General features: G+C 51.5%; 1 protein-coding gene across 10 annotated transcripts in view; it reads right to left on the bottom strand.

The window, feature by feature from the left end:
* The window catches only part of ANKS1A (ankyrin repeat and sterile alpha motif domain containing 1A), an 84,289-nt gene that overhangs the window by 23,079 nt on the left and 47,014 nt on the right, over positions 1–14,196 (bottom strand). For all 10 annotated transcript variants that reach the window (XM_052698307.1, XM_052698308.1, XM_052698310.1 and 7 more), the window contains one exon: positions 5,787–5,853. In XM_052698307.1, the coding sequence (XP_052554267.1) occupies positions 5,787–5,853 (67 nt within the window). The remainder of the gene's footprint in view (positions 1–5,786; positions 5,854–14,196) is intronic.

Below are 14,196 nucleotides of genomic sequence, written 5' to 3'. Positions count from 1 at the left end.
TCCAAGTGATTTGTGGCTGCGTGAGAATTAATTTATTGAGAGGGAGGCGAGGGAACGGCTCGCTGCGCACCACGGCGTTTCTGGAGGCAGTCGGGGTGTTGGCAAGGGGGAACAAAACCACAGCAGCTCCTTCCCCTCAGCTCCTGAATTTGCTTCAAAAAAATATTATTTACTCCACCTTTTGTACACTCATAAACGTATTTCTGCTTTTAAAGGAGAAAATCTGCAGTAACGCCAAGCTCAGGCTTTCTGGTTTAGAAACCACTCCAAATGAAGGCAAAATGAACAGGGCTGTTTGGAAAGGGGAATGGAGGGGTTAACTGTACAAAGAAAAAGGGAACAGATGCCTTGGACATCCCTGACTAAAGCCAGAGAAGTCCATGAGATGTGCATCTTCCGAGGATGACACGGGAGCAGATCACTGCCAGCCTCCGTGCCCCCCAGCAAGAGCCTGATCACAACTTCTGATTAAAATCAACGGCTCATTCTCAGCCAACCCAGCTCCTTCCTCCTCCTCCCGCTCCAAATTTCAGGAATCCTGCCTTTAAAAGGTCACAGGGAATGCTGTGGAAGGGGAACAGCGGGCAGAACATAGTTAGAAATAATTAAAAGTAGTAGTAAAAAGCAAGGCAAGCAATTCGGTTCCTCTCACAACGTTTCTCAGGTGACAAAGCACACCTCAAAGAAAACAGTGAAGGGACAGGGGCACGGTGGGCTCAGGAAGGTCTCTTTACACCTCACTGTTTCCTTGAGGAAGGAATAAGCCCACAAAGCACAACCTGATGTGGTCTGAGGGCACCCAGCCAAGCTTCACCAGGAATAAAAGGCTGCAAAACCAAGCCAGCCTTGACAGAAGAGCCGTCCACACACACAGACAACGTGCAGAAGAAGCAAGGCAGGCATTTGTTGCTACAGCTGGGGCTGATGAGAGCTGGAAGTCCTTAAACCTACAGATGGGGCTACGAGCTCAGGCAGTGCATGAGGCAAGAAGGATGAAGCCATTAGTGCTGTCAGATGCAAGAAATACAACTTTACTGGAACTAAAATCCATTAGCCAAAGGCAGACTGCTAATATTTCTTCCTCTTTTGCCCAGCCAAACTCCAGGCATGTTTCTCACGTCTCAAGCCAAGTGCAGAGGTAACTCACTGAGCCCCAGAGGTAACTGCTGTCCCTGCAGCAACACCTCTGCCTGCACCAGGCCCATTCGCAGAGCACAACCCACTCAGCTCGATTCTGAGCACAGGAATGCTGCCTGATGAAGCCCAGTCAGCAGCACACAGGTTTCCTTGCTGAAGCCAGCAGCCCCTGTCCCAGTGCCCCATGGCTGCAAGGAAGAAGGGGTGAGCAGGAGCTCAATAGAACGTGCGACTGCAAAGCAGAGGTGCACAGAGACAGACTGAATGCAAACATCTCTTCCCAGGTCAAAAAAACCTTTAGGGTGAGGGTTAAGAACCCCTTAAGAGATGCTGTTCCTCGATCCTTTATCATCCCAGAAGCACTTACCAACACACAACAGATGGACCGCCTTCCCCCTCACCTACACCTCCCCACCATCAGGATTCAGCTGGAGAAATACACCTGAAAGGCTTCCTCATGTGCTCCAGCAGGAAATCAGGGGCTGTACCTGTTGGCCCAGATGACTGGGTTTACACAGCAAGGGTTTGGGGACGGAGCGGTGGTTCTGTTATGCCATTTTACAGAAGAGGAACCAGGGGTGCAGAAGTTTGCCTGGATTTGCAAGGGGCACAGCGGGGGCCAGCACTCATCCCAGCACAACTCCAAGGTCCCCTGCTTCTCCTAAATCCAAAGCAACTGTATGTGACAACCACTTGTATGCACACACCCAAGCACGCTGAGCTCTGCAGCAGCTGCCAAACAAGGCACTGAGCCTCTACAAGCAGATCAGTGATCCCAGGCACAAAACGAGTCAGAAGCCCCAGTGTTCTCAAAACCCATCCAATTTTGGAGATGGGAGCGCAGTTGGGAAGCTCCCTGCACGTTAGCGAGGCGATCTGATCCATCAGAACAGCCCTTGCAAACTTCTGAGCAGCAAAAGCGAAACGATGCCAGAAAAAAGAAGGGCTGGGCTGTGGGCAGGGCAGGACGCGCTCCGACCTCACAGCAAGGGGCTGGCAGAGCATCCCTGCCTTCACTGCAATGGAAAGGAAAGCACGGCTGCAGATCTGCATGCAGGGCAGCCCTGAGCACGAGGCAGCACAGGGAGCAGGCAGCTCACGGCTCTGCCTGCTGCTGAGCCGGGTGTCCATTTTGCTGTGAACTCTGCACAGCTGCAGCTTCTGCCGAGGTGCAAAGCTCCTCCTCTCCCCTCCATGTTAGACCTCTTCCCTAATGATATCGATCAATCACACGCGCTGCGACAGCCACAGCCCGCGGTGGGGAGAGCAGGGGGCTTGGCAGCACGCTGGGTGCTGAGCAGCTGCCGTTGGACTGGACCAAACCCCACACAGCACCCCTGCAAAGCCCCGTGGCCCTGGGAAACATAAAGCCCTGATCAGCATTTAGGGCAGGCATGGGTTAACGCCCCGCTGCGGGCACACGGGGGTCCCTCCTCACCAAAGCAAAAGCCCAAGTGACAAATGGATCGAGATTAGCTGCACTCAGCAGGCGTGAGCTGCATGTGCAGATGTGTATTAGCATCTCATCAGTGGGAGATGCTGCCCACTCGGAGCAGTTTGGAGGTGAGAGATGCAGGAGGCCAGAGTCCCTGGTGGTGCAGCTCTCCTGTGTCCTCCATCACACCACAGGAAGACAAACAAGCCGAGTTCTGCTTTTGTCTCTGCTTCTGACTAAATGCAGAGAGAGGAATTCATTCATCAAGTACAGGGGAAAAACCTCTGCTGCAGGCAGCCTTGCTTAGTGCATAGCAGCACCTCAGCTGTGCTTGGAAAAGCCTGGCATCGCCCACATCTGTGAGCACAGCAGACTGACCCCATCCAAAGAACTCAGCCAGCACAACAGCCACACTGACCTGCAGCTGGAACTTGCCCAGCCCTGCTCCAGCAGTGATGGGGAGGAAGATCCCACAGAGAGACCCAGGAGCAGCTGGAGGAGGCTGTGGCCCCGGGCAGGCAGAGCAGCTCCAGGCTCCTCGCACGGTGCCACGAGGTTGGTGTCCCAAAGGACGGCTCTGCCACCACTGAACTGCTCTCACTGACAAAAAGCATTTCCTATGCCAACATCTTCAAGGCTCGGGTTGTCTGCAACCCTTGAGCAGTACACGATATTTAGTCCCCCTCGGTCCCCAGACAGCAAAGTTCACCAGCATCCATTTAATCAAGCTCTGCTCGCCGTGTCTCACTCCAAACAGCCGCGTTTCAAAGGCTCCATTAAAGCCAAGCAATTATCTCCTCCTTTGAAGCCCAGCATCACTCCATACATTGAGGACTCACAGCTCCGCCCGCAGCAGCGGAAGGAACAAATTCATCACCAGCTGCTGCTTTCCAGAGTGAAGCTGCATTTTGGGGAGAGAATTAATCCTCAGGAGCATCTCAGCCATGTAGAAGTACTGAGGTGGGCTGCTCTGCATGGGACAGAGGCACATCCAGGGACATCTGCACCAACATCAGGGCTCCATCAGTCCCACTTCCCCTTCCTATGTGCTTTCCTCAAAAGAAAGAACAAAAACTATGGGATAAAAGCGTTGTCAACGTTGGGTGAAAGCAGACGGAAGCTCAGAAGGCTCCTGGTTGGCACGCGGAGCCAGGACACACAATAAGGCCACTGCAGGAGGAACATTTCTTTCAATCAACTTGGTTCTGACAGCTGCTCTGCATCCTGAACCCAAACTCAGGGCAAGCAGCTCTATTCCCCACACCTCAACCTCCTCCACTTACAACATTTATGAAAATGGAAGTGTTTTAACCTGGGATCATCTCCCGATGCTGCATTGCGGAGATAAGAGTTATAACAGTTGCTGGAGGAGGATGCTGCTCTGTTTGAGGAAAATCAATGCGCTCAATGACACCAGGATCCCTCCCTCACCTTGGCTCAAGGAAATTTCTAACGGCAAAGACAAAAGGCACAGCCCCACCATCTCATGCACCATTAATAAAACCAATACAGCCGTGTGCTTCAAGGTCACGGAAGCACGGAGGTAAGAGATGTACCAAGAAATGATGTCTTGTGTCTGCTGGGGCAATGACAGGGCACCTGGAGTTCCACAGGTGGAAAGCTGGCAAAGAGGCCTAAAAATATTCCAGCAAAATTCCAGTAATGGGGGAGAAAACAACCCCAAAGCCCATGTCAACCCTGATCACAGGGCTGGTTTTGCTTCCCTCTGTGCTGACTTTTAAGACATTCAGGAGGCTGCAATCAGGATATTTTTCTTCTCCTAATCCAACACAAAGCTGTGCCATGCACTGCACAGATGACAGACCTCCTGGTGGCTAATTTTAGTTGCTCCCTGGAGCAGCTCACTCAGGCTGCAGCACCCAGGGCTGCACTGCATGTGGCTGAGTGCCACGTCAGGCTGTGACTGAGCTGGGATGTGGATGTAAAAGCCACCTACTGCACCTTGCTGCGAGTCACGGCTGGGTGGCACCTGGGTACAGGCAGTATTGGAAGATTAAACGCTCCTTCCTCTCTTGTTTGGCCTGAACGCTGAAGAAGAAAGGGAAACAGACCCCTCCTCATTGGGTTTGAGACTTGAAGACTAATCCACACAACAGATTTGGGACTCTTAAATACACAAAAAGCTGCTGCAGACACCAAAAGCTGCTGGCAGTAAGTCACACCGACACAAAGCACAGAACCCCCGTCCCATCCTCTAAACAAAAGCATTTTGTGAGCCTTAAGGAACACAACACGTGTGTGTGGAGGGCTGTCAAGTGTTCTGCTCACATCTGAAGGGACGGAGCCACGCTTATGTAACAAAAATGAGCATCTTGCTGCTGCATTATGCATGTGAAACAAAAGTGAGCTTGTCGTGGGGTGGTGAGAGCAGCCAACGTGCAAACATGCAGCAGCTCCATTTCAGAGCAACTGCTTAAAGAAAGTTCTTTGTTACCCAGCAGAGAAGAGCAGAAACTCAAGACAAACATATTTGGAGAGGCAGGAGAGAGCTGGAAGCAATTGGTCCAACTTAGCAGCTCTGCTGAGAACAACAGTAACTAAAGGAGGTTGGCAATCAGTAGAGCTTTTTCTCCCCTGGGTGCAGGCTGGAGCCCTTACAACACCTCTCAGCTGCACTGAATCCTTTGGTACGTGCAAAAGATCTGATCTCCCTCCTACACATCAAGCAAACACCAGTGGGGATCTGATCAGGTTGAGGAGAGGCCATGGGCCACACACCCTGGAGCTGACTTCATTGCTGCAGACTCGCAGAATAGCACAGAACATGTCCCAGGCAGCTGACAGCACCCAGCCCTTCCCACCTGCAGGGAAGGACTGCAAGGAGCTGCTCCAGCTCTTGGAAGCTGCCAACAAAAGGGAATCATAGGATCCCAGAATGTCCTGGGTTGCACAGGAGCACAACACTCATCCAGCTCCAACCCCTGCTGTGTGCAGGTCGCCAACCAGCAGCCCAGGCTGCCCAGAGCCACATCCAGCCTGGCCTTGAATGCCAGCAGGGCTGGGGCATCCACAGCCTCCTTGGGCAGCCTGTTCCAGTGCCTCACCACCCTCTGATGGGAAGGGAAGGAGAGATGTGCTCAGCTGTGCTGCAGCCATTCCTCTTGGAGCCATGGTTGGGTCACAGCAGCCAGAACACAGCTTTGCTCTGGGCAAAACCACAAAGACACACACACACACGAGCTGGGTACACTACCTGAGATCCTCTGCTGCTCCTGGGAGAAGTCGATGCCTTCGCCAATGGAGCTCATGATTTTCTCAATCTGGAATTAAAACAAGAAGCACGTGCTGTGTTACTGACAGAGCAGGAAGGCAGTGCCAGGGTTTTGCCCACCACAGGCAGCCAGAGGGATCCAGGGAGGCCATTAAGGTGCCTCTGAGCACAGCGCCCTGCCTGGACAGCCCTTCTCACTGGTGGGTCACTCAAAGGGATGCAGAGAAGTTGTGATGCTACAGAGCCTTCCCTCCTGCCTCCTGCCCCCTGCCCATGCCTGAAAACCATCAGCTGCAAGAAACCCATCCCTCTGGAGCATAAACCTCAGGAGGAGAACAGGGTCCCTGAAGCCCTCAACTCTACCTTCAGGAGCACACAGCCTCCCTTGCCTAGAAGGAGTTTGAAAAGAGATCAAGCTTGCAAAAGCAACGTGGGGGGCAAATGCCTCAGCTGCCCAGGAGAGGGAGCAAGAGACAATCCCATCCATCTCTGTGCAAACCAAGGGATGGAAGCAAAGCACATGCAATTAAGACACGGCACAAACCACTGCCTGCAATGGTATCTTTAGCATTGGACATAAATGAACGCCTTTGCAAAAGACAAAGGAAACAAAGTTAAAGTTGTGCCAGTTGGGAAGCTGGCAGCGACAACCAGCAGGTTAATGCTGCTCAGATGGAATCTGAGATCTGATCTGATAAATCGCAGCTCAGAACATCAAATCTGAATTTCTAGTAGCTGAAAGCACAGACCAATGAAAGCCCAGTATTTTTCAGAGAGCAATGGGACCCCGGAGAGGCTCAGGTCTGCTCGCTCACCTCTGTCTCCAATCCATAACCAGGCAGAAAATGAAACCACAAAGAGCCCCCAGAGACATTCCCAAACAGAAACCTCCCCGCCCAGCACTCCTGCAAGGCTTGCTGCTGAACACAAAGCTGGTGCACAGTCTGACACACAGGGCAACAAAATGAACCTCAGCTCTTATACAACTTTTTCTTTCCGGCCTTTTTGAGGACAGGTTTGGGAATGGAGGCTGAGTTATCCTGGACCCTCTGCTCCCCAGGCGCCAGCAGCAGCAGTGCAAAGCTCAGGGCTGGACTCTGTTAGGGCTGGCAAACAGCACACAGCCCATCTGCAGAGGCTCCTGACAACCCACATCTCCAGTACAGCCCTCCTGGTCCAGCACACGCTGCCAGAGGGGCACTGATGGAGCAGCAGGGTGAGCGGCCAGAGCCCCGAATCCTGATGGAGAATGGATGTGATCGCCTGGGATGCGATGGCTTTTGCTTCCACGAGACAAATCGTTCAGAACTTCCATCAGAAATCACAAGCTGCTTGAACAAGAAATGGGATTTGGAGCTCAAAGGATGCAATAAGAAAGAATGAGGTCACGTAAGCAGCAAAATTATCCCAATTCCAAGCAGACAAAGATGGCACTTAAGTGACAAGCATAACATGAAACGTGTGCAGGGCGGCTCGGTTTGCAATGCTCACATCACCAACCCTCCTTCACACAAACGCCACAGCCGGTCATCATCCCATCACATCTGGCTATTTAGGGTCACTGAAGCTGGATAAAATAAGGAAGTCCCAGAAATGCAGCTTTGAGAACTGCAGGAAAAAATAATCATCTTGTTTCTCAGCTCAACTTAAGGCCCTTCCATAAATCAGCAACTTCGCAGCAGCTCTAAGTGTGGGGTCAGCAAAACTGGAACTGCTTAAGAGGAAATAACTGGATTTTGCTGAGTATTTCTTTGACTACAACCATGCCTGCTAACTCCTCTCCTCCACTGGAGGCATTCTGGCATTCACCTCGGCTCCATCAGCTCTGCTCCTCTCCACGAGCTCAGCTCTGAAGAGCTTTTCCACTTCTCATCACTTGGGATGAAGCTCAAAGGACGTGTGAGGGATGCAGCAGCCATTGCTCGAGCCTGCAGATGACATCAGGTAACTGAAGAGCATCGATTCCTGCATGGGGGAATGTTACCGAGACAGCCAGCCTGAGGGTCTCATGTTTTGCAGCCAGAACCACCTGCTTTAACTGCTTTTGCCCCAGCAAAGCTTTGAAATTTCACGTATGTACCATCAGCACAGAAAGGTCATGAAATACTGGAGGAAAATAGTGGGACGGTGCAGAATAAACCTCATCTCCAAATAAGACCGAGGGCTTTGGTACTGCCTGCTTTAGTCCTGGGCTGAGCCCAGGCAGCAGCAGATGCTGGAAGCATTGCCCTCACCACGGGCTGACACGACAGATCTGCTTCCTTCTTTGCTTGTGGTTGTTTCCATAGCTGGATCCAAAGCAAGGCTTAACTGTGGGAGCCAGGCCAAGCTCCCCCGGTGCAGTGACTGCTCTCCCTGCAGGAGCTCAGTGCTTCCCAAGCTCTGACAGCTCCGTGCTGAAGACGTGCAGGTGCTCCTGCAGCACCAAAACCCCCACCAGCCTTTCCTCACAAGCAGGGGATTGCCCAGTGCTCTGTAAAGCTGAATGGCAGGGGAAGAACCACACGGCAGAGGATCACCTTTCGGGTTCACCCTTTGCTGAACACTGGGTCCATCCAGAGACAGTCTGGGCGATGCAGAAGGGCTGCAATTCACAAAGCAATCCTGCTTCCCCCTCCCTTTGTGCCACGAAGCCCAATGCCAGCCCACAGACCTGGCTGACCACCTCATCTAGGTGCTAAGAATAAGCTGCACAGATACAAAAACAGGGGAGGGACACATCCCTGTCCTCCACACCTGGTCCTCAGCTGCACTCCGTGGCACTGAGATGGGGATGGAAGAGAGGATACCTTGAAAACAGCACACACTAATGCTTTTTTTGGGCTGCTCTTTCCCAGTGGTTAATTATTTAAATACAAAAATACCGTGTTTAAATATAGTGCTGCACTTCAGACTTGGTTTTACGCTGAACACTCAGTTCCAATTTGTTTTGGCTTAACCTGTTTTTTTCCACTGAAACACCACGCATCCATCTCCAAACAGGTTGTGTGTTTTAATTTGCCTCCTTTTGCACCCATAGAAATAAAACCACAGGATCCCTCTGTGAGATTTATACAACCGTGCCCGTTACTCCTAATCTGGAGGGTGCAGGAGGATCTTCACCATGAAGCTCCTTTGGCCCATGAGCCATAAGCAACAGCCCTACAAGGAAGGGAGACAAAGCGCTGCAAAGCTAAAATGCTGTTGTAGAAAGGAAGGGAGACAGTCCTTCAGCAAAGCCAAAAAACAAGAGGTGCAACGCTGCAGAGAGCTTGTGAGCACTGATAGATCTGCACGTTTGCTTAAGCCTTGCTGAAAAATAAAACTGTCCTCAGAAAGGAGCTGGGTGCGGCTCAGCATCACCCTTGGGCTGGGAAGTGGTGAGTGCTTCCACGCAGGCAGGCAAGCAGCCACAGAAACATAGCAACTGGAACTGAGTCCAAAACAGAGCTCTGTCTTAAAACAAACCACCCCGAGCAGCTGAGTTCTCATTCACGGGGGAAAGAGGCATTTGTTTGTAGAAGACCCATAGAAGCCAAGCTGGATGCTGGAGCTGGTCCTCCTGCAAATACCTCCTCACCCCACAGCACTCCAGGCAGCAGGATGCAGCGGTCAGACGTGAGCAGGAGACAAAGTGCTGCCCCATAAACATCCCCATTGGACAGCGTTCTGCAGAGGGTGCCACGCAGCACAGGGGGCAAAAATGATGCCCTGCACCCAGCACTGATGCTATGGGGCTCTGCTCCCCTCCCCCTCCCCCCCGTCCTGATGGGTGGGAGCATGGGGTCCATGGTGGGGTCTGTATTTGTCCGTCTTTTTTCCCTCCACTGAAGTTTGGAGCCAGCAAATCCATTGAGAGAGACAGAGGGTGGTTAATAAGTGCCAGGGGGCTTTTGTCACCAAAATAAAGCAGGGCTTCATGCAGTAGCAGCAGCCTGCAGCCGTTCATTTGCATGCAGGGAAAGGGAGCTCCATTCAGAAAGCACAGCACTGAGCAGTGCTCCCTTAGTGCAGCTCTCACCCTGGTTTGGGGTCATCTGTGTGCTACAGGAGCTTTCTGCAAGGGGGGTTTATAAAAACAAGCCCACTGCAGAAAAGCCCTTAATTTACCACAGATACAAAAGCACAACTTTTGTGCTTGGTCTCCGCATGCAGCATCAGTGATTCCCAAGGACACAGCAAGGTTGTCCTGGGATGAGAAGTAACACAGATGGGCATGTCAGCATCTGGGAAAGCAGCTTCTGCACAGAGCTCCACAGCTCTGCTCCCCCAGATGGGCTCTGAGCAGAGCTTCCCCCCCACAGCCCCTCAGAGAATGGGCAAAGCCTGAACTGCTCTGTCCCCAGCAGAGCCCCACAGCAGCTCCAAGAGGGAACGCATGCCCCTGCACTGCCCGTTTCTGCACACCATCACCATCACGATCCACGCACGCCTCAGTGCACAAAGGAGACACTTCTGATGCTTTTATCCTGGAAAAAACCCACAGCGTTCTGAGCTAACACCGGGGCACCATGCAACCAAGTGCTTCCCCTCCAAATCCCCGTAACAACTTCAGACTTGTTCTCAATTACACATAAGCAGAACAAGATGCAATGGAGCTTTGCTCCCCTGCTACCGTGGGGCACCGTCAGCGCCACCACCGCAGCACACACAGCACAGCAGGGGTCTCTTCCAAGCCCTGCTGCTGCCCCCAGGCTCAGCTCCCCCCACGATGCACTTTCTGGGGCTGCAGGCTGTTGCCCATCTCTTTCTGAGCTCTGCATATAAAAAGAAAAACCTCAAAAGGGGTCAGGACCTTCTGCTTCCCCCTGAGGCTCCTTCCCCGATGGGCAGCTTCAAACCACTGCTCTGCAGCACCCCTGGGCAGGAGGAAATAAACACAGCACACAGCAAAGGAACACAAATACGGAGCAATAGAGCGATTCAGATCAAAGCCTGCAATGAAGTAAAGATGCACAGAAACAAACGGCTGCTATCTTCAGTATCACTGCACATAATGACACCCTGCAGCAGAGGAATGATTAAGAATACATCAGGATTCCCATTATAAATCCTTAATAATAAGGAGTTTGTAACCTACGGCACAAACTTGCGCAGGGTTAAACTTCAGCAGGTGAGGCAGCAGCTCCACAAGCATATTTTATTCCCAAAAGCTCCTCCAGGTTGGGTTTAAGGGTTATCAGTATTAGAAATTCTAGCAGTTCCTACCAAGTGTCAGGGGTTAAGGCTTCATTATTTCTAAGCTCCTACAATGGGCACACTAAGTTTAAAATGGGAAGAAAATGGAACAAGCTGCTTTTCCAGCTTAAAAAAAAGCCCTTTGAGTACAACAAGAACACCCCTAATTGCAAAGCAACAAGCCTCCTTGCAGCCTGACACAGCTGCTGTAAGAAATAAAAGCAAACTAATAAGGATGCATTGGGGTCAGTGGACAGCACTGGGCACGGGGCAGGCAGTGGCAGAATGCTTCCTGCTCAGCACCACCAACTGTTGCATGGATTTGCTGGTAAACATGAGCTGGTTATTTGGGGGCTGCTGGGAGGAAAAGCAGCTCATCAGGATTTAGGAATTTTTATTTTTTTTAATTGCTGACTTATGAAATCATCTCTTGAGACGCTGCAAGCAGTCTGGGAGCTGAGCATGGAGCTGAGCACACAGCTGCAACCTGAGCAGGGCAGGGCAACCAAGGGCTGAATGCAGCCTTTATGAGCACCTCAAAATGAATGTCTGTTAATTGCCACCACCAACCTCAAGCCCAGTGCATGGCAACAGCATCTCCCAGGCTTCTGGTAGGCAGTCATCGCTCCAGCCCAGCTCCTCCTGCTTCTTATTTCAAGCTGAGCAGACACGTGGTGAGAAGCCCCTGCCGAGCCTTCCTCAGCAGCATGAGATGAAGCCCATTGCATCTGATGGGCTGCTTCCCATTCATCAGCCACATCTCACAGCCTGCAGCCCAGCAAAACGAGGCAACGCACCCCGAAACCTTCAGCATCGTGGCAGTAACTGCAACAACAGCACAGATAACAACACAGGAGCCAAACCCCAGGGAAAGGCAGGAGGTGTTTTGCAAAGCCAACACGTTGCAGGCTCAAAATGAGGGCACTCGCAGGCAGCAGAGAGATCTGTGTGCAGACATTCATCTGGGAGACAATACAACAGGTGCTGCCTTAACGAGCAATTAGGTCCTGCCTGCTCCACTTTTCTCCTGCTGATGAAAAGAACAGATGATCCAAGGCACTTTCCCCCAGAAAAGTCTTCGGTTAATACATGATTGATATATTAACTGCTGTTTCATCCCTGCACGTGGAGGCGAGGCTGCTCAGACCCGGCTGGGATGTGCAGTCAGAAGCACAGAGCGGTTGGGTTGGAAGGGACCTCGCAGCCCTGCAGGGCTTCCCTAAGAGCAGCCTCTGGGACAATTCCTGCTGGCTCCTCACTGCGTTTGCTGTGCGCTGCAGGAAGTGCTGTCAGTGCTGCTCAGCAATAAATGCACACATTTTCCAGCTCGCTCTGGTCTCTGGGAAACTCCTTTGGGCCTGGACCAGGGATCGCTGCTTCACACCTGTATTTTTGTCCAGCCTGTATTTTTGTCCAAACACCAGAGCTAGAAATCAAAGCATTCAGACCACGCATTTATATTTCACAACCAGGGTGTCACAGACCAGCAGATTCAGAGCCCCCCAGGTATCTCTTATTTAAGTGCACAGCAAAGTTGGATGTCACCACGGCAAGAAAGACGACGGATGCCAATGAGACAACGCGTGCTCAGGGAGGTGGGATGGCTGCATGCTGCTCATTGTGAACCCACCGTAGGAAAGGCAAAGACTCCTGAAGAATATTGAAGCAATTGAGATCCCCACAGCTGTGTTTGGGGGCCAAAGGCAATGTGTTACCTTCCTGCAGCACAGCTGGGCAGCTCTGGAGGCTTCAGAAGGACTACATACACACACACTGTTCTAAGAAGAACTTCTGCAGTGCTCTAAGATGCTCCGTAAAGTGGAAGAGAATATAAAGAAGGACTGAATAAGGAATGCTTGGGCTTTATGTTTGCCTTTCAGAGCAGAACTGCAACCAACAAGGCTGCTGTGTAGGCTCTGTTTGCTCAGAACGCTTCGTTCTCTCCTGCTTTACAGCAAACCCGAGTTGTGAAAATACAAGTGTTCCTAAAGGTAATGTGAGGGTGGAAGAAATCTTGCCAGTGGGGGCAAAGGGAAATTTCCAGCACTGAGGATGATAAGAATTCCTGACCTTAGCACAGGAAAAAAGAGAGGAAACGTTGGAATCTGGAGACAATAGAATAATCAGCCCGTTAATTAAGAAAACTGAGATCCTGAAGGACACATTTGTTTAGAACAGCAGAAGTCAGGATGAAAACACTGAGCATATCACTTCTTTTCCCATAACCAAAGTATCACAAAACATTACAGAGGAGCAAAGGGAAACCTGGAAGGAGCCCTGAGGAGCACAGAGCCAGCGGGAGGCAGGGGATGGGGGCTGAGGAGCACAGCAAGAGCCCAGGGGCTGGGAGCAGCCCACTGCCACAGCTCAAGGCCAGGGCAAGAGCTCCAGATTAAACACCAGAATCCACAGGATACACCAAGATTTGAGGCAGCACAGGCTGACAAGCAAGGATGGAAGGAGCCAGTGCCATCCTCGGATGCTGCAGGACAGCTTGCAAGCTGCAGGTGGGGGGGGGCAAGGACAGGCTTAACATATGGATTCCCCAACTGCAGCAGTCACCTGAAACCTCCGTATCTGATCCACAGCATTGGCCATGCAGGAGCTGCAGCCCAGCAGGTGAGCTGAGAGCTTGTCAGAACAAGGAACCTCGAGCTCTTAGAGGATGCAGTTTCACCAGGCACAAAATAGCAGCTCTCCCCCTGAATAGCAAAGGGGGAGATTTGCATTTCCTTTCAACATCAGAATGCAGCTCTGAATTTCAACTTCTGAGTGTATTTTAAGGCAGTGGTGGGTTTGGCATGGAGAGCTTTCCTCAAAGGTTCACATCTCGATGCAAATACTCCTAATCCTCAACTCTAAGAGCGTAATTAAGGCAGCAATTCCACAGAGTGCTTAAGCAGCCAAGCAGCCCTGACAAGGTGAATGGAGCTCAAGCCCTTCTAGCCACTTCAGCACAACCTCTACCCTCGTGCAGCTCTTCAAAACCCATGGCAGAAAGCAATGGGGATGTGCAGCTCACTCCTATGGAGCACACAGCACAGGCTGCAATCGCTTGCAGGAGATGAGGATGGCTGTCCAGTGCCATAATTAGACACAAATTATTCATTAATTCATCAGCAATTTCACTTCGGGGGGGTGGAGAGGGGGGGGAGGAAGGCATCAAAGTGGTGGGCTGTGCATTCCCTAAATCTAAAAAAAAGCTTAAGAAAAGAAAAGCGTGTTTTATTCAGCT

The sequence above is a fragment of the Tympanuchus pallidicinctus genome, unplaced genomic scaffold, assembly GCF_026119805.1.
Source record: "Tympanuchus pallidicinctus isolate F22 unplaced genomic scaffold, pur_lepc_1.0 scaffold32, whole genome shotgun sequence".
Lineage (NCBI taxonomy): Eukaryota > Metazoa > Chordata > Aves > Galliformes > Phasianidae > Tympanuchus > Tympanuchus pallidicinctus.
Note: the sequence above shows the minus strand (reverse complement) of the source record. Positions and strands in the feature narration are given on the sequence as shown.